At 48.7% G+C, this 20,811-nt stretch overlaps 2 protein-coding genes across 6 annotated transcripts; both read right to left on the bottom strand.

Annotated features, from left to right (window-relative positions):
* Positions 1-5,187: 5,187 nt before the first annotated feature.
* On the bottom strand, positions 5,188-16,389 carry ZNF34 (zinc finger protein 34). Of its 5 annotated transcripts, none has more exons than XM_070222673.1 (5): positions 16,310-16,389; positions 10,449-10,536; positions 10,016-10,142; positions 9,458-9,577; positions 5,188-7,596 (listed from the first exon to the last, which is right to left on the bottom strand). In XM_070222673.1, exons 2-5 carry the CDS (start codon positions 10,479-10,481, stop codon positions 5,987-5,989), a joined length of 1,890 nt encoding a protein of 629 aa, XP_070078774.1. In that variant the 5' UTR covers positions 10,482-10,536; positions 16,310-16,389; the 3' UTR covers positions 5,188-5,986. The 5 variants fall into 5 exon arrangements, with proteins under 5 accessions (XP_070078774.1, XP_070078775.1, XP_070078776.1 ...); XM_070222674.1 differs by having other exon boundaries at positions 15,578-16,329; XM_070222675.1 differs by lacking the exon at positions 16,310-16,389 and adding an exon at positions 14,652-16,180.
* Positions 16,390-17,885: 1,496 nt separating this feature from the next.
* On the bottom strand, positions 17,886-20,473 carry RPL8 (ribosomal protein L8). The gene is made up of 6 exons (XM_023649328.2): positions 20,298-20,473; positions 19,919-20,065; positions 19,697-19,838; positions 19,266-19,484; positions 18,299-18,414; positions 17,886-18,078 (listed from the first exon to the last, which is right to left on the bottom strand). The coding sequence occupies exons 2-6, from the start codon at positions 20,054-20,056 to the stop codon at positions 17,920-17,922; spliced, it is 774 nt and encodes a 257-aa protein (XP_023505096.1). The 5' UTR covers positions 20,057-20,065; positions 20,298-20,473; the 3' UTR covers positions 17,886-17,919.
* Positions 20,474-20,811: the final 338 nt, after the last annotated feature.

Genomic DNA, 20,811 nt, shown 5'->3' with positions numbered 1-20,811 from the left:
CAAAGGAGCTGAGGGCATACAACGGAGAAAAGAAAGTCTTTTCAACAAATAGTGCTGGGAAAACTGGAAAGCCACATGTAAAAGAATGAAAATTGACCATTCTTTTTCACCATTCACCAAAATAAACTCAAAATGGATCAAAGACCGAAAGCTGAGACCTGAAACCATAAGGCTTCTAGAAGAAAATGTAGGCAGTACACTCTTTGACATCAGTATTAAAAGGATCTTTTCGGACACCATGTCTTCTCAGACAAGGGAAACAATGAAAAGAATAAACAAATGGAACTTCATCAGATTAAAGAGCTTCTTCAAGGCAAGGGAAAACAGGATTGAAACAAAAAAACAACCCACTAACTGGGAAAAAATATTTGCAAGTAATACATCTGACAAAGGCTTAATATCCATAATATATAAAGAACCCACACAACTCAACAACAAAAAATTAACTCGATCAAAAAATGGGCAGGAGACATAAACAGACATTTCTCCAAAGAAGATATACAGATGGTCAATAGGCACATGAAAAGATGTTCATCATCACTGATCATCAGGGAAATGCAAATCACTAAGATATCACCTTACACCCATTAGAATGACAAAAATAACTAAAACAAACAGTAAAAAATGTTGGAGAGGTGTGGAGAAAAAGGAACCCTCATACACTGCTGGTGGGAATGCAAACTGGTGCAGCCACTATGAAAAACAGTATGGAGATTCCTCAAAAAATTAAAAATAGAACTACCATATGATCCAGCTATTCCACTACTCGGTATCTATCCAGAGAGCTTGAAGTCAGCAATTCCAAAAGTCCTATGCACCCCAATGTTTATTGCAGCATTATTTACAATCGCCAAGATGTGGAAGCAACCTAAGTGCCCATCAACAGATGATTGTATAAAGATGTGGTATATATATATATATACAATGGAATACTACTCAGCCATAAAAAAGAACAAAATCGTCCCATTTGCAACAACATGCATGGACCTTGAGGGAATTATGTTAAGTGAAATAAGCCAGATAGAAAAGGACAATCTCTGTATGACTCCACTCATATGAGGAATTTAAACCTGTGGACAAAGAGAACAGATTAGTGGTTACCAGGGGAAAGCGGGGGGTGAGGGGTGGGCACAAAGGGTGAAGGGTTGCACTTACAACACATCTGACAGACAATAATATACAACTGAAATTTCACAAGATTGTAACCTATCATTAACTCAATAAAAAATTTTAAAAAAAAACATGGAAGTTCTCAAATCAGTAACTGTACACTTTAAGGAACTGGAAAAGGAAAAAAAAATAAACCCAAGATAACAGAAGGAAGGAAACAATAAAGAAAGAGTGGAGACAATGAATTAAAAATAGAGAAATAGAGAAAATTAACAAAACCAAAAGTTGGTTCATCAAAAAGATTGACAAAATTGACGAACCTTTAGCTAGACTAAGTAAATAGAGCAGGTGCAAACAACTAAAATCATAAATGAACAGGGGGATGTTACAACCAACCTAACAGAAATAAAAAGGATTATAGAAGAATATTATGAATAACTATAAACCAACAAATTAGATAACCTAGATGAAATGGACAAATTCCTAGAAACTCACAATCTACCAACACTGACTCATGAAGAAATAAAAAATGTGAATAGATTTATAACTAGTAAGAAAATTGAATTAGTAGTTAAAAACCTCCTAACAAAGGAAACCCCAACACAGACAGCTTCACTGGTCAATGCGACCAAACATTTCAAAAAGAATAAACACCAGTTCTTCTCAAAATCCTCCCCAAAACTGAAGAAGTAACACTTCCTAACTCATCCTATGAGGCCGGCATTACCCTGATATCAAAGACAGACAAAGACAAAAACTATGGGTCCAAATCCCTTATGAATACTGATGCAAAAATCCTCAATAAAATACTAGCAAAGTGAATTCAACAGCATATTAAAAGGATTATACACCAGGACCAAGTGGGATTTATTCCTAGAATGGAAGGGTGGCCAACATATGAAAATCGATCATTGTAATACATCACATTAGTAGAATGAAGAAAAAAACCACTTGATCATTTCAAGTGATGAAAAAAAGCTTTTGACAAAATTTAACAGCTTCATGATAAAACACTGAATAAACCAGGAGCAGAAACTTCCTCAAAATGACAAAAGCCTTATAGAAAAACCTAATGTCATACACGATGGGGAGCGACTGAAAGCTTTAAGATCAGGAACAAGTAAAGGGTGCTTACTTTTGCTACTTCTGTTTGACATAGTACTGGAGGTTCTAGCCAGAGAAATTATGCAAGAAAAATAAATACAAGGTATCCAAATTGGAAAAGAAGTAAAATGATCTCTGTTCACAGGTGACATGATCTTCTGTGTAGTAAACCCTAAAGAGCGCACACACACAAACAACACAGACAAACATAAGAGCTAACAAACTCACTCAGCAAAGTTGCAGGACACAATATCAAGACGAAAACTAGTTGCATTTCTGTATACTTAACAATGAATAATCCAAAAAGGAAACTAAGAGAACAATTCCACTAACAACAGCATTAAGAGAAATAAGATCCTCAGGAATGAATTTACCAAGGAGGCAAAAGACTGCACAGTGAAAGCCACAAAACGCCACTGAAAGAAGCTCAAGACACACAAACAGCAGAAACACGTCCTGCGCTCATGGACTGGAAGACAACACTGCCAAGATGCTAATACTAGCCAAAGTGACCTACATACTCAGTAAAATCCTTATCAAAATCTCAATGATCTTTTTTGCAGAAATAGAAAAACTCATTCTAAAATTCATACGGAATCTCAAGCAACTTCAAATAGCCAAAATAACCTTGAAAAAGAACAAAGTTGGAGGAGTCACACTTCCTGATTTTAAAACTTACTACAGAGCTACAGAAATCACAACAGTATAGTGCTGGCATAAGGACAGCAATAGAGACCAAAGGAATGGAGAGCCCAGAAGCAAACCCTTGCATATATGGTCAATTTACTTTTGACAAGGGTGTGAAGACCATTTGTTATGAACTGAGCGTTTGTGTCCCCTCCCCTAAATGCCTATGTTGAAGCTCTAGCCCCCAACGTGACTGCATTTGCAGACAGAGCTGGTGGTGATAAAGGTGACATCATTGGTCAGGAAAATGCCACAATGAGATGCCACTTCATGCCCAATAGGATGGCTATTATCAAAAAAATGGAAAATGAGTGTTGGCAAGGATGCTGAGAAACTGGAACCTTCCTGCATTGTTAGTGGGGATGTAAAATGGTACAGCTGCCGTGGAAAAATAGTTTGGCCATTCCTCAAAAAGTTAAACAAAGAATTACCATATGAGCCAGCAATTTGAACCCTAGGATTACACTCAAAAGTACTTAAATGAAGTCATAAGGGTGGGGCCCTATTCTGATGGGGCTAGTGCCCTTATAAGAGGAAGACACCAGAGGTCTCTCTCCACCATATGAGGACACAGTGAGAAGGCAGCTGTATGCAAGCCAGGAAGAGAACCCTCACAGGAACTCAATCAGCTGGTACCTTTCTCTTGGACTTCTTAGCCTCCAGAACTGTGTGAAATAAATTTATTTTTTAAGCCATCCACTAAGGGGGGTGGCATAGTGGTTAAGTTTGCACACTGTGCTTCAGTGGCCCGAGGTTCGCCGATTCGAATCCCAGGCTCAGACCTACACATTGCTCATCAAGCCACGTTGTGGAGACATCCCACATAAAATACAGGAAGACTGGCATGGATGTTAGCTCAGGGACAATCTTCCTCACTGAAAATTTAAAATTTTAAAAAGGGGCTGGCCTGGTGGCATAGTGGTTAAGTTTGCACACTCTGCTTCGGCAGCCCAGGATTCACAGGTTCAGATCCCGGGCGTGCACTAGCACCACTCATCAAGCCACACTGTGGCGGCATCTCACATAAAATAGAGAAAGACTGGCACAGATGTTAGCTCAGTGACAATCTTCCTCAAGGAAAAAGAGGAAGATTGGCAACAGATGTTAGCTCAGTGACAATCTTCCTCACCAAAAAGAAAAAAGAAAGAAAAGCCATCCACTCTGTGGTATTGTGTTATGGCAGCCTGAGCTAATACACCATTCAATGGGAAAAACAAAGTCTTCTCCAAAAATGCTGTAAGGAAAACTAGACATCCACATGCAAAAGAATGAAGTTGCATCCTTACCTTATACCACACAAAAATTAGCTCAAAATGGATCAAAAACCAAAACAGACGACCTAAAAATGTAAGAGTCTTAGAAGACAACACAGAGGCAAATTTCCATAACCTTGGAGTTAGTGAGGATTTCTTGCATACGATAACCCAAAGCACAGGCAACAAAATAAAAAAATAAATTGAACTTCATAGAAATTAAAAATCTGTGCATCAAAGGACACTATTGAGAGTGCAGACAGACAACTCATAGAATGGAAGAAAACATTTGCAAATTATGTATCTGACAAGGGATTACTATGCAAAATATATAAAGAACTCCTACATCTCAACAAAAAAGAATAAAGAATCCAATTCAAAACTGGGCAAAGGGCATGAATTTCTCCAAAGACAAACGGTCAATAAACACCTAAAAAGATACTAACATCATTGGTCAGGAAAATGCAAACCAAAACCACAATGAGATGCCACTTCATACCCAATAGGATGGCTATTATCAAAAAAATGGAAAATGAGTGTTGGCAAGGATGCTGAGAAACTGGAACCTTCCTGCATTGTTAGTGGGGATGTAAAATGGTACAGCTGCCGTGGAAAAATAGATTGGCCATTCCTCAAAAAGTTAAACAAAGAATTACCATATGAGCCAGCAATTTGAACCCTAGGATTACACTCAAAAGTATTGAAAGTAGGGATTCAAGCAGATACTTGCACACCCATGTTCACAGCAGCATCATACACAATAGTCAAAAGGTAGAAACACCCGAGTGTCCATCAACAGATGGACTGATAAGCAAAATGTGGTATCTACACACAGTAGAATATTATTCAGCCATAAAAAAGAATGATGTGCTGATACTGGCAACAACATGGATGAACCCTGAGGACATCATGCTAAATTAAATAAGCCAGACATAAAAGGCAAATGTTGTCTGATTCTACTTATATGAGGTACCTAGAGTAGGCAAATCATAGAGACAGAAAACAGAATAGAGTGGCTGGAAGAAAGGGCACATGGAGTGTTATTGTTTAATGGGGACAAAGTTTCTGCTTGGGATAACAAAACAGTTCTGGAAATACATAGTGGTGATAGTTACACAACATTGTGAATGTATTTAATGCCACCGAGCTGTACACTTAAAAGTGATTAAAATGGTAAACTGTGTTATGTATATTTTACCACGATAAAAAAGGCAATTATCAACTCTCTTAAGTGACACAGAAAAGTATGACTCAGTTATTGTTTTTAAATTTACCATATGTAAAAGTATCTATGTGGCATTCTCTCCAGTGTGAGTTTTCTGGTACTGAGGAAATAGCAGAGGTGAAGATCCTAGTGCTACGATGACAAGGCTGTTTTCTTTTTAAACGCTCCTACATGTGTCTGAAAGGAAACTTAGACTAAATCAGCAGCAACGAGGTCTCTTTCTCTAAGTGAGGGAGGTTACAGGAGCTTTCCCTTTTTGCTTCCTTACTCTCTCTCAATTTGTCTAAAAGGAACATGCACTGCTTTTGGTTTACGAAGAGGTTTTTTTAATTAGACAGAAATGCCCTTTGACCTGTGACATCACTGTGTGGACAATAAATAAAGGGGTGGGTGGATCATGTAGAGCAAGTGCGCAGAACTCACAGGCCCTCCTCCACTGTCAGGGAGAGGGGTTCCCGCTATGGATCCTCTGATGCGGGAACACAGTGGACTGTGCTGGAACGCCTTCCTACGCTTGCCATGCTTGCAGGGCTTCTCCCCTGTGTGGCTCCTCGGATGTTGAACAAGTTTGGTTTTTTGGATGAACGCTTTCTCACATTCGTTACATTTACAGGGTCTCTCCAGTGTGAATTCTTTGATGTTGGATAAGGTTAAAACTTTGGGTAAAGCCTTTGCCGCATTCTTTACACTCAAATGGCTTCTCTCCAGTGTGAGTCCGACGATGTCGGATGAGGATTGAGCTGTCACTGAAGGCTTTCCCACAGTCATTGCACTTATAGGGTTTCTCTCCAGTGTGGATCCTCTGGTGATATATAAGGGAAGGGTAGGCGCTGAAGTGTTTCCCACACTCGCCACACTTGTAGGGCTTCTCCCCAGTGTGGATCCTCTGATGCTGGAACATGTTGGAACTGTGCCGGAAGGCCTTGCCACACTCGCCACACTTGTAGGGCTTCTCCCCCGTGTGGATCCTCCGGTGCTGGATGAGGTAAGCGCCCTGGCTGAAGGCTTTCTTGCAATCACTGCATTTGTACGGCTTCTCTCCATGGTGTGACCTTTGGTGATGGATGAGTCTGGAACTGTTGTGGAAGGCCTTCCCACACTCACCACACTTGTAGGGCTTCTCTCCTGTGTGGATCCTCTGATGTTGGATGAGGTGTGTGCTCTGGCTGAAGACTTTGCCACAGTCATTACATTCATAGGGCTTCTCTCCAGTATGGCTCCTCTGATGTTCAACAAGTTTGGTTTTTTGGATGAAGGCTTTCTCACATTCGTTACATTTATAGGGTTTCTCTCCAGTGTGAATTCTTTGATGTTGGATAAGGTTAGAACTTTGGGTAAAGCCTTTGCCACATTCTTTACACTCAAATGGCTTCTCTCCAGTGTGAGTCCGACGATGTCGGATGAGGATTGAGCTGTCACTGAAGGCTTTCCCACAGTCGTTGCACTTATAGGGTTTCTCTCCAGTGTGGATCCTCTGGTGATATATAAGGGAAGAATAGGCGCTGAAGTGTTTCCCACACTCGCCACACTTGTAGGGCTTCTCCCCAGTGTGGATCCTCTGATGCTTCATGAGGTTGGGCCTCCGATTAAATGTCTTCCCACACTCATCACACCGGTAGGGGATCTCCCCTGAGTGCATCCTCCGGTGATTGATGAACTCGCAGCTCTGGCTGAAGGCTTTCCCACACTCATCACACTTGTAGGGTTTCTCTTCACTGTGAAGCCGCTGGTGCTTGACAAGGTTAGCACTGTACCTGAAGGCTTTCCCACAGTAACCACAATAATGCAATCTTTTCCCAATGGGAATTTTCTGATCTTCTTTAACAACTAAATTTGCACTGAAGATTTCCCCAGAATCATGAACTGTATTTGGTTTTTTTGACCTGTGTACACGCTTATGGTTATTGAGGTATGATCTCTGTTCAAAACTTTGTTCACATATGTCACACTTGTGAGGTCTCTGATCAGGAACAGGACTTGACTCCAATGTGAGGCTTCCCCCAGACTCCTGGCCACTTGCATCATTGGTCAGTGTGACTGGCCTGGGGCCTCTCTGTGCCACAGGCTTGTCCACACACTCCTCCGGCTCCCTGGCACGTTCACATTCCTCTCTTGGCTCAGGTCCTTGGGGAACAGTCTGCCTGAGTCGGCCCAGTTCTCCACCATCAAGCATCTTCCCTGAAGTCAACTCCTTGTACTCAGTCCTGGTCTCATGAGCTGAAACAACAAACAGAACATCTCAGAGTCACCTGTTCTGACTCTGGAAGGAAGGTGTGAAGATGCTGCTGACCACCTGTGGCATACCAATTCCATCATCCCCAAAGTCACACCACCTTGCAGGGATGAGAGCCTGGAGCCTCAAGGCTTAAAGACCTCACCCAGGGCCATGGCCACATGGCAGCACAAGCCTTTAAACACAGATCTGACAACTCTAACATCCACACCCTTCCTGCCTGCCTTCCACCCACAACCCCTGCCTGAGTGGGACTGCAGGACACCTGTCCTCATTACAAAAGGACAGAGATGGAGGCTTCACAGCACCATGGAAACCAACGCAAGGAGGGGCCCTGAAAGGCATGGAGGACATCTGACTGACAAAGAAATTAAGGCCAAGGAGCGTAAGGCTGACTAACAGCAGCTAATTCACGCTGGAAAACCAGTCACCTCCCCAGGAGGGCAGAGGGCTGAGTTTGTGCCAGCTGTGGAGGAGAAGGGCAGAGCAACAGAGGCCGGGGTGCCTCAGCTCCCCCTAGCAGGCCACCCCATTCCCACGGCTCTTCCCACAGGTCTGAGGCGTCGCCCAGGTGAGCCACCAGTACCTTAAACTCAAGATGCCACACAGAATGCTTCCTGGTGCTCAAGCCTCCATTCCTTCCTTCCCTGACTAGATGCTCACAGTGACTCCACTTGCAGGAAAACACCCACCAGAAACGCATCCTCTGTGAGCCAAAAGACACATGCACAATGCCATGATAAGTACAACCAAATGTCCTCTACAGGTTGAATGGAAAATGACTTGTGGTGTGTTCACACAACAGAGCAGTGGATGGCAACGAGAAAGAAGAAACGCACGCAGCATGGCGACCCTCCCAAGGTTCAGATGCCCCACCCGTGTCCAGACAGACAAGCCCCAGGGCAGAGCAGCCTGCAGGAACAGAGAGAAGGGCCCTGTGGGGAGCAGGGGAAATGACAGAGGAGGCCTAGTGGGCACCCAGGGAAACGGAAACATTCTGTATTTTGATATAGAGGCTGGCTTTTTGTAAAAGTTCACTGAGCTCTAAACAGGGTCTGCCCCATTTCTGTAGGTATTTGTATTCAAATAAATTTACAAGAGAAAAATTCAAATCCTTTGAGTCAGGAATTCCTTCCTAGGACTTTATCAAGACACGTGCAAAAGGATGCTCATCAGCCTTGTTCATGGCAATGAACCTAAAGAACACCATTCCCACTGGCACTTCCAGTGACAGCAGTGACCGAGACTCGTGGGTACTGAAATGGAAACAGGTTTAGCGAAAAAGTCGGGGAGACAGCAGTGCACATAGGATCACTGCACTCCTGTTAAGAAGCAACACTCGTCTACAGAGGTGGAACTGACGGTGCTAGAAAAGGTACACAGGGTACACACCAGAACACACTTGTATCTGAGGGTGAGATTTGGGTGACGTGTATCCTCACTCTCCTGCAATGGTCTATGATTGTCAAGTGGGTTAGTTCACAAGAGGGGAATGAAGCAATGGTCTCCATCACTATGTCCCTATCTGAACCCCTCGTAGGGCATGAGCTCTAGAGGGCAGGGCTCCATGGGGTCCCATGGACCCAGCCTTCCCTCACAGAATGCCCTTCCCTCTTCTCGTCTGCCAACACTGTCCCTCTCACTTACCTAGGAGATTCAGCTCAAGAAATCCCACTGAGATACCAAGGCTGAAGAAGGTGACCCAGGTTTCAGCAGAGACCACTCCCAAGGCTGCCATGCTGACCCTGATGCATCTTCCTCCAAACTCCTGAGTCATTAGACACACACCTTGGACCCTGACAAATGCTTGTTCAGCAACTGAGTTAGGGAAGCAGCCCCACGCACCTGAGCCATCAACTTTCTGTCGCTCTCTCCCCTCGACGCCCTGTGTGTCCAGGACCCATGGCTCATCCCCTCGCTCCAGCTGTGTGATCACTCCAGGCTTGGGACCTGCAGGCCCAGCTCCTGGGAAGAAGGGGACTGGGGTTAGTGCCAAGGATGTAGGGCTGCGCCAAGCATGGTCTCACCATGGGACTGCAGGGGGAGGGGGGAACACAGGTATAGTGGGGTGACAGAAGTCTAGACACTCTCTGGAGGGCTGGGGTGGTCATGAAGATGAAGATCTGAGCATAAGGAACAAGAGCACAGGGGGCTCTCTCCACCAGGAAGTGTGCAAATCCCCCTGGGGAGGGGCCTGCCTCGGGTCTGAGGCAGTGGGGCAGTTTTATCCAGCTCAGAGGAGGGAAGGGCTGACCCAGCCCCACCCGCCCCCCTCCTCTGCACACACCGGGCTGCCTGGGTCAGCAACACTCATCTCTGGGTGGTGAAGCCCCCAGCCTAGCCCTGCTGAGCCCCCAGTCTCCAGGGCTGTTCCCTGAGCTGCATCCTAGGGAGGGACCTTACCCAGGGAGACCAGGTTCCTGTAGGTCTCCAGCATCACGTCCCTGTAGAGGCCCCTCTGAGCAGGGTCTAGACGGCCCCACTCCTCCTGAGAGAGGAACACAGCCACGTCCTCAAAGGTCAGCTCGGCCTGGAATGACAGAGGCTGCTGCAGGCCCAGGTGTGGCTCAAGCTGGCCCTGGGGCAGGGGTAGCAGAGGTATGCTGGGGCAGCAGCACAGGAGTGCCCATAGGCATGAGCCCCCAACATGGCCCAGGGGGTGTCCTGACCCTTTAGCCAGTGAGCCAGCTATCCAGGGAGGCTGTGGGAGTCCCAGGCGACTCTTCCTCTGCTTAGCGCCCCAGACCAGAGATGCCTGATAACGTCTGCTGAGGCAGAGCAGGCAGGGAAGCCCTGGGTGGAGAGCTCACATCTCCCGGGCAGGACAGACACTCACCTGGGGTGGGGCAGACAGGTGCAAAGCCGCCATCACCTAGTACCCTGGACTTCCGCGGGGTGGTAGGCAGGAGCCAGTCACTCAGGTGCTGAGGGAAGAGAGAGGAACATACGGAGGCCCAGCCTGGCCCCTCCTGCAGTGGCTTCAGGGCCTCACTCACGCCCAACAGGGCTGGCCTCCCTGGCAGACTCCACTCCCTGCCTGGGGCAGCCCTGCCCAGCCCCACCCCCCTGCCTGGATGGCCTCCCTCTTCTCGTGGGACCTGCCCCACCCCTGCCTTCCCCGCCTACCCCACCACTCCTCCCTGCAGAGGAAGTTGCCTCATTCAGAGGAGGACGGAGACACTCACTCACTTCATATGAAGGAATAAAGACAACACATTAAGGGTTGAGAAGGAAGTAAAATAAAAAATCAATAGAAGGCATAGAACAAAGACAAAGTACAGAAGGTAAAAATACAAAACTAGTACAAACAAGTCCAACAGATGAGCAATGGTGAGAAATAAAAGGATTAAACTCACCTACTGAAAGCACAAGACTCTCCAATTAGACACACAAAATGCACCCGTACAACCGGAAATAAAATAACCCAAGCTGAATATAAGACAGATCAAAGAAACACCAATCAAAATAAAGCTGTAATAGCTATAGACCTTTCCGGTGTCTTTAAAGCTCTTTATTGAAGTACGACATTTACACAGAAGAGTGAGTAAATCCTCAGCACACAGCTCAAGGGGCAGTCACAATAGGCCCATGCCCATGGAACCAGTGCCCAGGTCAGCCCTCCTGCCCCTGCAGGCCCCACGTCCCTCCTGAGCTACTGAGGGGAGCCTCTCTCCTGACCTCCACCACCACAGATCCGCTGTGCCTCTGGGGAACTTTACTAGAGGGCCTCTGCCGTCTACACTGCTCCGTGCCGGCTTCTTCCCCTCGCTGTAGTGTCTGTGAGCTTAATATGCATTGCTGCATGTGTTTAGTGATACTTATACCAATGAAAACAGAACTGAAAGTAAAAAGTCATTAATAGGAACAAAAATGGACACCACATATTAATAAAAGGAAAAATCCACCACAAAGCTGTAATTACAAGTATGTGCGTATCTACCAACAAACTCTTGAAATGCAGAAAGCTAAAGCCAACTGAAGCAGCAAAGAGGGACTGGCAAACCCTCCCCTGGGATGAGAGGTTTTAACACACTTCCCTCAGAAACGAGTGGATCAAGTAGAGAATATTTACTTAAAACACAGACAATACACATTTTTTCAAGATGTACACTGAATATTATAAAAAACATCACATACTAGGCAACAAAGAAAGTTTCAACAAATTCCAAAGGCTGATATCATTCGGCAAAACATTCTCTGACCATATTGTTGTTTTAGTAGAAATATATGATAGAAAAAAATAACCCCTCCAAGAAAAACATAGAAGCAGAAACCAAGGCAGAAATGGAAACAAAGTCTACCTAGGGGAAAATGTGCTTCTGAATGTACTTATTTTAACACAAGAGAGACTGAAATAAATGATCTAAGCATTCAAGAAGAAATCAGACAGAATGAGAAAGTAATTCCAGGAAAGATGATGAAAGAAAATAAAGAAAACACGACTTAAAGAAACATAAAACAATCTCAACACCTGTTCTTTGAAAATGCTAATAAAATACATAAACATCTGGCAGGTCCAAGCCGGGCAGGAAGAGATGGAAAATGAAATACTATTAAGAACAAAAACGGGGACACAATGCTAATGCCACACACACAGCAGTGGTTCTCAGTGTGGTCCAGGACCCTGGGGTTCCCAGCACTCCAGTCTGTTTCCATAACAGTACTAAGATAACACAGCAGAGGCACTCACAGGAGTCAGAGACAAGGCTGCTCCCTCCCCTGCTGCTATCCAACATCTACCAAAGATCCTAGCCCATGCAGCAGTCACAGAAAAAAAACACAAGCCATAAGGACTGGAAGAGAATAGCCGAAACGGCCATTATTTGAGAATGATAAGATCATCAACATAGAAAATCCAAGAGTCTCAACTCACTGTTCGGATGATCAGAGTTCCCCAGGATTGCCATATACAAGGTTAATACAGACTAATCAATACCACTCCTATATACTAGCAATCAGCAACCAGAAGCTGGCATTCACAACAGCTGCAACAACTGTACGGCACCTTAGAAGAAGTCTAACAAAAAATGATAAAATTTTATTGAAAGGCATTAAAAAAAAAGCATATGGAGAAGCAGTCAATGTTCATAAATAAGAGAACTCAATATCATAAAAATGTCAGTTCTCCCCAAATCGATCTATTAATCCTGGGCAATCAAAACTGCAAAAGGATATCATGAAATCTGACCAAAATGACTCTAAATATCACAAGATTAACGATCCAGGATCAACCAAGGCAATGCCAAAAAAGAATGAAGGACAGGAGGGCCTGCCCTACTAGACATCAAGGATTATTGTTGGGTTCTAGCAACAAAAGTGAGGTCCGAGCATAGGAGAGAAGATACTGCAATAGATCCAGGCACATGCGAAGGACACAGCCGCAATGCAGCAATGGGCTATTCAACAAATTGTGCTGGCACAACTGATTTTCCACAGGAAAATAAAATTAGAACCCTGCCTTCTTTGGCACACAAAAATATATTTCAGGTGGGTTGAAGACCTAAATGTTCTTAAAAAATGCTGATAGCTAATATAAGGAAATAATATGCAAAAAACACAGTCCAAAAAGGAAAAGTTGTTTACTTTTACTCCATCAAAAAAAATCTTCTGTACAAGACCCTACAAAATTAAAAGATGACCTGCAGAGTAAAAGAAGCTATTTGCAAATGTATATAACAAAAGACAAATATACAGAATATATTAAAAAATACAAAAAGGAAAAGACCATTCTATTGAAAAAACAATGAACACAGGATGTGACCTGGTAAATCACAGATAAAGAAATCAAGCTGCCCAATAAATAGCTGAAAGATTTTCAACATTATTAAGAATTAGGTAGAGGCAAATTAAAAGAAGACTTCTTTCCCCATAAACTGGGGAAAATATAAAATTCTTCACAATATGCAATGTTGAAGACACAAGGAAACATGGAGACTCTGAGTCCCACAGGACTGTAAGTTAGTACCATCACTCTGGAAACACTGGTAAAGCTGAAACCCTGCAAACCCCTCAGTCAGGAACCTAACTCTAGGTATGTGCCCTACAGCAACTCTGGCTAATGCACACATAAAGACACACAAGAACATTACCGCACGCCTGTGTACAAGAGAAAAGGGAACGGCCTCAATATCCATCAAGGAACAGGCAAGGTCACAGTGTTTGAAAGGAATGAACCACATCACTGTCACGGAGACACAGCACAAAGCTGCAAGGTTGAGTAAGGCTGTTAAGTGTAGAATGTCAATAGTACCATACGTACGTAGATTTTAAAATACAGAAACACTACTAGGTGTGTAGAAGAAAATGTGCTGACAGCAAAATAATCAACAGAGTGAAAATGCGCCTAAAGAATGGAAGAATATACTTGCAAACATATGTCTGATAAGGCGTTAAGATCCAAAAATACAAGGAACTCACACAACTCAACACCAAAGAAACCAAATAATGTGATTCAAAACTGGGCAAAGAACCTGAATAGGTATTTCTCCAAGAAGACATACAGATGGGCACATGGAAAGACGCTCAGCATCACTAATCATCAGGGAAATAAAAATCAAAACCACAGTGAGCTGTCACCTCACACTTGCTGGAACAGCTGTTATCAAGATGCAAAAGCTAACAGGTGCTGGTGAGGATGTGGAGAAAACGGAACCCTTGTGCACTGGTGGTGAGGGTGTAAACTGGCGCAGCCACTGTGGAAAACAGTATGGAGCTTCCTCAAAAAATTAAGACTAGAACTACCCTATGATCCAGCAACCCAAGTTCTGGGTATTTATTCAAAATAAATGAAATCTGGATCACTCAGAGAGATATCTGCACTCCCATGTTCACTGCAGCATCATTCATGATAGCCAAGACACGGAAGCAACCTAAGCGTCCATCCATGGATAAATGGATAAAGAAGATGTGGCATATAGACATATACAATGGAATATGACTCAGCTATAACAAAGAAGGAAATCTTGCCATTTGCAACAACATGGATGAACCTGGAGAGCATTACGCTAAGTGAAATAGCCAGACAAAGACGAATACTGACCATCTCATCTGTGTGTACATAGTCCAACGCACGGGAGCAGAGAGTAGAATGGTGGTTGCCAGGGTGTGGGGTTGGGGAAAAGGGACAGCTGCTAGTCAAAATACAAACTTTCAGTTATGCCAGATGAGTAAGGTCTGGAAACCTGAGGTACAGCATCCTGACTGCAGTTAACGACACTGTATTGTACACTTTGAAATTTGCTAAGAGGGTAGGTCTTAAGTGTTCTCACCAAAAAAGAAAAAAAACAAAGAAAACGGTATCTTTGTGAGGCGATGGACACGTCAGGTTGAACGTGGTGATTATTTCATTTACAAAGTACACGTTTAAAACATCAGGTTGTACACCTTAAATGTATACAATTCCCGTGTCAATTGTATCTCAGTAAAGCTAAAAACAAAACTGTTGAAAGAATACTGTTCAAAACAGGGGTTACCTAACGAAGCGAACGGGACTAGGACTCTGGGTCTAAAAGTAATCTCCCTCAACAGTTTTCTTAAATTTATTAAAAAAAAAAAAAAAAAAAAAGAGGCTTGGGGCTGGCCCCGTGGCCGAGTGGTTAAGTTCACGCGCTCCGCTGCAGGCGGCCCAGTGTTTGGTTGGTTCGAATCCCGGGCGCGGACACGGCACGGCTCATCAAACCACGCTGAGGCAGCGTCCCACATGCCACAACTAGAAGGACCCACAATGAGGAATATACAACTATGTACCCGGGGGCTTTGGGGAGAAATAAAATCTTTAAAAAAAAAAAAAAAGGCTTGAAACAACTGTGGCAACAAAGGAACTGGCAAGCCCAGTCACCAGTGTTTGCTAATCCATTCACTGTATTTCCTTCCATTTTAAACTTTCCTTAAAAGGGTTTGTTTTGTTTTGTTTTCTAACATACACTAAAAGCACAAAACCGTAGGAGAAATGAAAAGGTTTCCGACCTTGAATAAAGGCCCGTGCGAAGAGAAACCAAACTGCGGCTGCAGGGAGGAGGCCCCGGAGCGCCGGGAGCAGAGGCACGGGGAGGAAGGTGGGCAGCTCGGCGGGGCGCGGGGAGGGCTCAGAGGGGCGTCAGGGGAAGAGAGTGTGCGGGCATCAACAGCCCCGCCGGGAGCCGGGGCGGGGGAAGCGGCGGGAGACGGGGAGCGGCGGGGCGGGAGAGGGACAGACAGCCCCGAGCATGCGCGGGGCGGGGGAGCGGGCCAGACAGCCCCGAGCCCGCGGGGCCGGGCTGGGCCGGGGTGGGGTTAGGGACAGACAGCCCCGAGCGTGCGCGGGGCGGGGGCGCGGGCGCGGGACAGACAGCCCAGAGCACGCGGGGCCGGGCTGGGCCGGGGCGGGGTTAGGGACAGACAGCTCCGAGCGTGCGCGGGGTGGGCCGGTCTGCGGGGCCGGGGTGGGGTTAGGGACAGACAGCTCCGAGCGGGCCGGCGTGCGGGGCCGGGGCGGGGCGAACCCCGAGGGGCCGTCAGTCCGTGGAGGGCGCGCCGGCGCGGGGCGGGGTCCCGGGGAGAAGGGACGCAGAAGCAGCCTCGTGAGGCGCCCTGGAAGGGGAGTCAGGCAGGGAGGCCCCGGCACGGGAGGCGTCGCTGACCTGGGGCGGCCCCGACCCCGAGCCTTGCGGCAGTCGCGAAGGGAACGTCCGCGCCCGCCCCTAACGGACCCACACTCACCTCAGCGCCGCAGAGGAACTGCCGCGCGACCAGGCCCCGCCTACCCAATCAGCCCCGCCAATGGAAACCCAGCAGGAAGTGACGTAAAGCCCCGCGCCTTGGGAGGAGGCGCCCTTGGGCCGCTCTGGGAAACGAACTCCACATCTCGGTGGCCGGCCTCCTCGAGGACCATTAAATGCAACGCCGTAAATCCGGGACACTGCCACCAGGTGGCAGGCCACAACCATGACCTCGAGGCCTCAGCACGGATTTCGGATGCTAACAGATTACAGTAATTTTTAGTTGTCTCTTCCTAGTGAGGCGCTAAAGGCACTACAACCAAGATCCGACTTTCCTTTACACAAAAGCACAGCCTTCCTCAGGGCCACCTGATCACCCAGAACGTTGAGTGAAGAGGATACTTACTGGTCAAAGCCCATTTCAGAGTTTAACTCGCTGCCCTAACTCCTGTACAAAGGGCCCAGTATCCACTCAGAATGAGACTCCTCGGGAGCCTGACTGCTCCTGGAACAAACCCTCCCTGATGGTCACGCGTTTGGCCAAGGCCCCAGGCCACATCACAGAGAAGCAAGCAGTAAAAGCAGCGGCAAGTTACAGTCCAGGCCACCACACCCAGTGCTCTTGCCTTCAGGACTAAACACTGCCCTGTCTTCTCTACCCAGGATCCAGGTCCTAGCCGTGCTGGAGTCACTGCCTAGGTATGCTGGGTGGCCAAGGGTAGGTGGGGCCCAGGAAGGTAAGATGGAGAACGAGGAGTGAAGCTCACAGTAAAGACCCGGACCATAAAAGCAAAGTGCCACCTTGTTAGCCAGGAAACACACTGGTTCAGCCTCTCCAAACACCCCTCAAGTGACCAGTCCTCATGCATCCAACTCAGGGAAGTCAGGAAGACTCTCTGGCCAGTGCATCTCCACCGGCAGCCTCAGGGACCATCTCACCTCACCAAGCCACCCAATCCTACTGTCCCCAAACTGCCTGCCACACGAGCAGTCAAAGGCAGTCACCTACAACTCCACTTTCCTGTTGGCTCACGAGGGGAACCACTAGGGCCTGGGGCTCTGGCTGGCCTCTGGGAAGAGAACATTCTGGTCCTAAGTCATTGGGGGCCTCCACTCGCACCTTAGTGCCAAGTCTGCCCTGATCCTATCAACTTTCAACAACTTGTCACAAAGTTTGCAGTAAAGTGCTGTGGGCCACAGACCCCATTTGTGCTGAGAACTCAGCCTGGCTCGGTCCTGGCCCTCCCACTGCAGCACACCTTCTTTGCCTCCCAAACTGTGGCTTTAGGAGTCCAACATCCACTCTCACCTAAATTCTCCAAGTGCTCAAGCCAAGTTAACGAATGCAAGTATGGTGGCTCCATTCCTCAGGGGTGGGCTTCTCTGCTCCATAGGCAGGGTGGTGAGAGGTTCCAGAGGTAAGATGTGAAACCACCGGCACGCCCACCTGCTCTCTCCGGAGCTCCCACTGTTCACTGGTACATCTCCCGATGTCCCTGCTCCCTATACCAGGGGCTCTGTAGCAGTTGGCCCATTAGGAATCCCACCCTCTGAGACCACAGGCAAACACAGCTCAGTGGAGGAAGGACCAACTTTATTGAGCCCCCAACACTAGTTCTCTTTCTCCTGCACAGTCTTAGTTCCCCGGAGACGCCCGGTCCGGCGGGCAGCGATGAGACCCACTTTGCGACCAGCAGGGGCATCTCTGCGGATGGTGGAGGGTTTGCCGATGTGCTGGTGGTTGCCACCTCCAAAGGGATGCTCCACGGGCTGCAGGCAGAAGCAGACGGTGTCACATCAGGGAGGCCCCAACCTACCTCAGGAGAGCTTGGGGAAGGGCACAACCAACCAGCCTCTGCCTACAAACCACTGCCCAGAGCCTCACTACAGATCCCCTACCAGCGAGGAACACTCCAGGAAAGAACCTGTCCCCCCAGCCTCATGGCCCCTGTACCCTGAATACCCCACTGCCTGTTTCTTGGCTACTTACGTTCATGGCCACACCCCGCACACGCGGCCAGCAGTTCCTCTTTGCCTTATATTTGTGGTAGGCACGGCCAGCCTTGAGGATGGGTTTGTCAATGCGGCCACCTCCAGCCACCACACCTATTGGGGAGATCGGGTACCTCAGGGAGGTGAATCACACCCTGCCCAGCACTGCAGAACCCTCCCATCAGGCAGAACAGCCCCTGCTGGGTCCTTGCCAGGGCCCCATCCCCTATCCTAATTACCCTCTCTGTACTGTCATACAGCATCACGCGGCTCCCAGGAACTTCAGTACCGCCTTGCAACTGTACCACCAAGGAAACTGTCAGCTTACGGCAAGTTTCTTCAGGCTCCGCGGTGCAGCCAAGGCAGGCCTCTAGCAAGCATCTGGAATGCCTATCTCAACCCCTGGTTCTTCAGAGAAGCCCTTCCCTGCTCGACCATCTGACACTGGGAGGTCCCTCAACCTCTGAACACCCTCCAAGAGGATGGCTGACAGTCTGCTACATCTCAGCCACAGTTCTGTATATTCTACGACTCTACCCTCAAAAGTCTCCCCCATGCAGGACTGAGATTGCCACGGGGATTCAAGAATGCTATCAAACAGCAAAATCAACAAAGCTGGGTTCAAATCCTTCAACACACTTAGTGAGTGGTTTTCAGGAATCACATTTTTTTAAGATATTACTAGCCAACTGGGCAAAAGCAGGAATCACCTGTATCCGAGTTACCCCACAGTGCAGACCAGTCTGCCTGAGAAGCCCCAGCTGGCTCAGTCCAGCCTCAGTCAACTTCTGACCAGCGGGGAGGGAGGCACTAGGGTGGCCGCTCTGCAGATTCTCTAACTCAGAGACTACACAGGTGCTGGAACTCAGAGCCCACGCATCAGTGGACAGGCAGTTGGGGGCCAGGGTCTAGCTGCTGGCTGTTAACAGGCAGCCCCCAGCATTCGACTGCCACCTGCCACTCACCGACCACAGCTCTGTTGGCCGAAGAGATGACCTTCTTGGAGCCCGAGGGCAGCTTCACTCGCGTCTTCTTGGTCTCGGGGTTGTGGGAGATGACGGTGGCGTAGTTCCCGGAGGCTCGGGCCAGCTTGCCCCGGTCACCAGGCTTCTCCTCCAGACAGCACACGATGGTGCCCTCGGGCATAGTGCCCACCGGGAGCACGTTTCCGATGTTGAGCTGGGCTGCAAGGCGAAGCAGCACGCGGCAGTCAGCACAGCGAGGCCGCCTATCTTGACCCCCACTACCCAAATGCAAAGCAAACCCACCCACCCTCGGCAGCCCCCCATAACGGCCCGCGCAGCATCAACGTCCAGCCGCTCCTCCACCTCTCCGGCCACGCAAGCCTCACCAGGTGAGCCTCTTCAGGCGCCCCCCGCCGCGGCGCGAGGCTCACCCTTCTTGCCACAGTACACGAACTGGCCGGTGTGGATGCCCTCAGCGGCGATGAACAGCTCCGTCCGCTTCTTAAACCGGTACGGGTCCCGGAAGACCACCTTGGCGAGAGGCGCGCCGCGGCCCGGGTCGTGGATGATGTCCTGCGGGCCGAGGGGGCGTGAGCGTGGGTCCCGGCCTGCGCCCCGCGCTCCTCCGACCCCCGCCCAGCAGGCGCCCGCACCTTCACGATGCCCTTGATGTAGCCGTGCCGCTCGGCGAAGTCCACGGCGCGCAGGCGCGCGGGGCCCTTGCGGTGTTTCACGTGCGCGCGGAACACGGAGCCGGCGCCCTTCCTCTGCCCCCGGATCACGCGGCCCATGGCGGCGATCTGCAGGCGGCTCACGGTCAGCGACCGGCCGGCTCAGGCGCCCGGCCACCCCGAGGGTGGGGGCCCCCGCCACCCCGGCTCCTCCCTCCAGCCCCCAGCCCCCTCCGCGACCCCATCCACGGCCATGCGCCCTCTCGGGTGTCGGCTGGGTCTAACGTGGGCCCCAAGGTGGCGGATGGAGCCGGATGGCAGCGGATGGGTCCAGGGCCGCCGCGCCACAAAAACATCCTACCTGCTGCCGAGCGCGGCTGAAAGAGGAAACAGGACTCCCGCGACTCGCCTTATCTTCCGGGGCGGGGCCGAGAGCCCCTCGACCTTCCGGGCAAGCGACGCGGGCGCGAGCGCACTGCACGCCGGGACCTGTAGTCCTCACAGCGGGTGCCCGTAGCCGCTCCACCGCGGCCGGGGTCTCTGCGCAGGCGCACGGGGTGACGGAGGCTGGGTCAGCTGCGCCAACGGTCCTTTAGTCTGTCCTGGAGGCGCCTCTTCCGTCTCGGGTCCGTGGTGTGGGCGAGCCACGGGAGGAGGGTTAAGGTGCGCCCAGCCGTCACAGTCGCCTCTTGGGAGCTGGGGGTGCCCCACCGAGCGGGCTAGGAGGCTCCTAGAGGTTGAGTGACTTGTCCAGGATCGCGCGGCCCCCGACTGAGCCCGGGGTTGGGAGCACCCGTTTTAGCCTGGTGAGAGCCCCACTGTAGGGCGAGGACCCCTTGTAGGGGTACAGTGAGAGTCCTCTTAGGGCTCGGGTG

This window comes from Equus caballus, chromosome 9 (genome assembly GCF_041296265.1).
Source record: "Equus caballus isolate H_3958 breed thoroughbred chromosome 9, TB-T2T, whole genome shotgun sequence".
In the NCBI taxonomy this organism is placed as follows: domain Eukaryota; kingdom Metazoa; phylum Chordata; class Mammalia; order Perissodactyla; family Equidae; genus Equus; species Equus caballus.
This window is presented reverse-complemented; position numbering and strand designations above follow the sequence as displayed.

Excerpts from the sequence above, each read along its gene's own strand:
- ZNF34 (XM_070222673.1), bottom strand. The coding sequence starts at position 10,481 with ATGGCGGCTTTGCACCTGTCTGCCCCACCCCAG. Across the intron at positions 10,143-10,448 it reads ACCTGTCTGCCCCACCCCAG|GCCGAGCTGACCTTTGAGGA; the intron begins GTGAGTGTCTGT and ends CTGTCATTCCAG. Across the intron at positions 7,597-9,457 it reads ACAGAAAGTTGATGGCTCAG|CTCATGAGACCAGGACTGAG; the intron begins GTGCGTGGGGCT and ends TTGTTGTTTCAG.
- RPL8 (XM_023649328.2), bottom strand. The coding sequence starts at position 20,056 with ATGGGCCGCGTGATCCGGGGGCAGAGGAAGGGCGCCGGCTCCGTGTTC. Across the intron at positions 18,415-19,265 it reads GGCCAACAGAGCTGTGGTCG|GTGTGGTGGCTGGAGGTGGC; the intron begins GTGAGTGGCAGG and ends TCTCCCCAATAG. Across the intron at positions 18,079-18,298 it reads TGCGGGGTGTGGCCATGAAC|CCCGTGGAGCATCCCTTTGG; the intron begins GTAAGTAGCCAA and ends TTCTGCCTGCAG.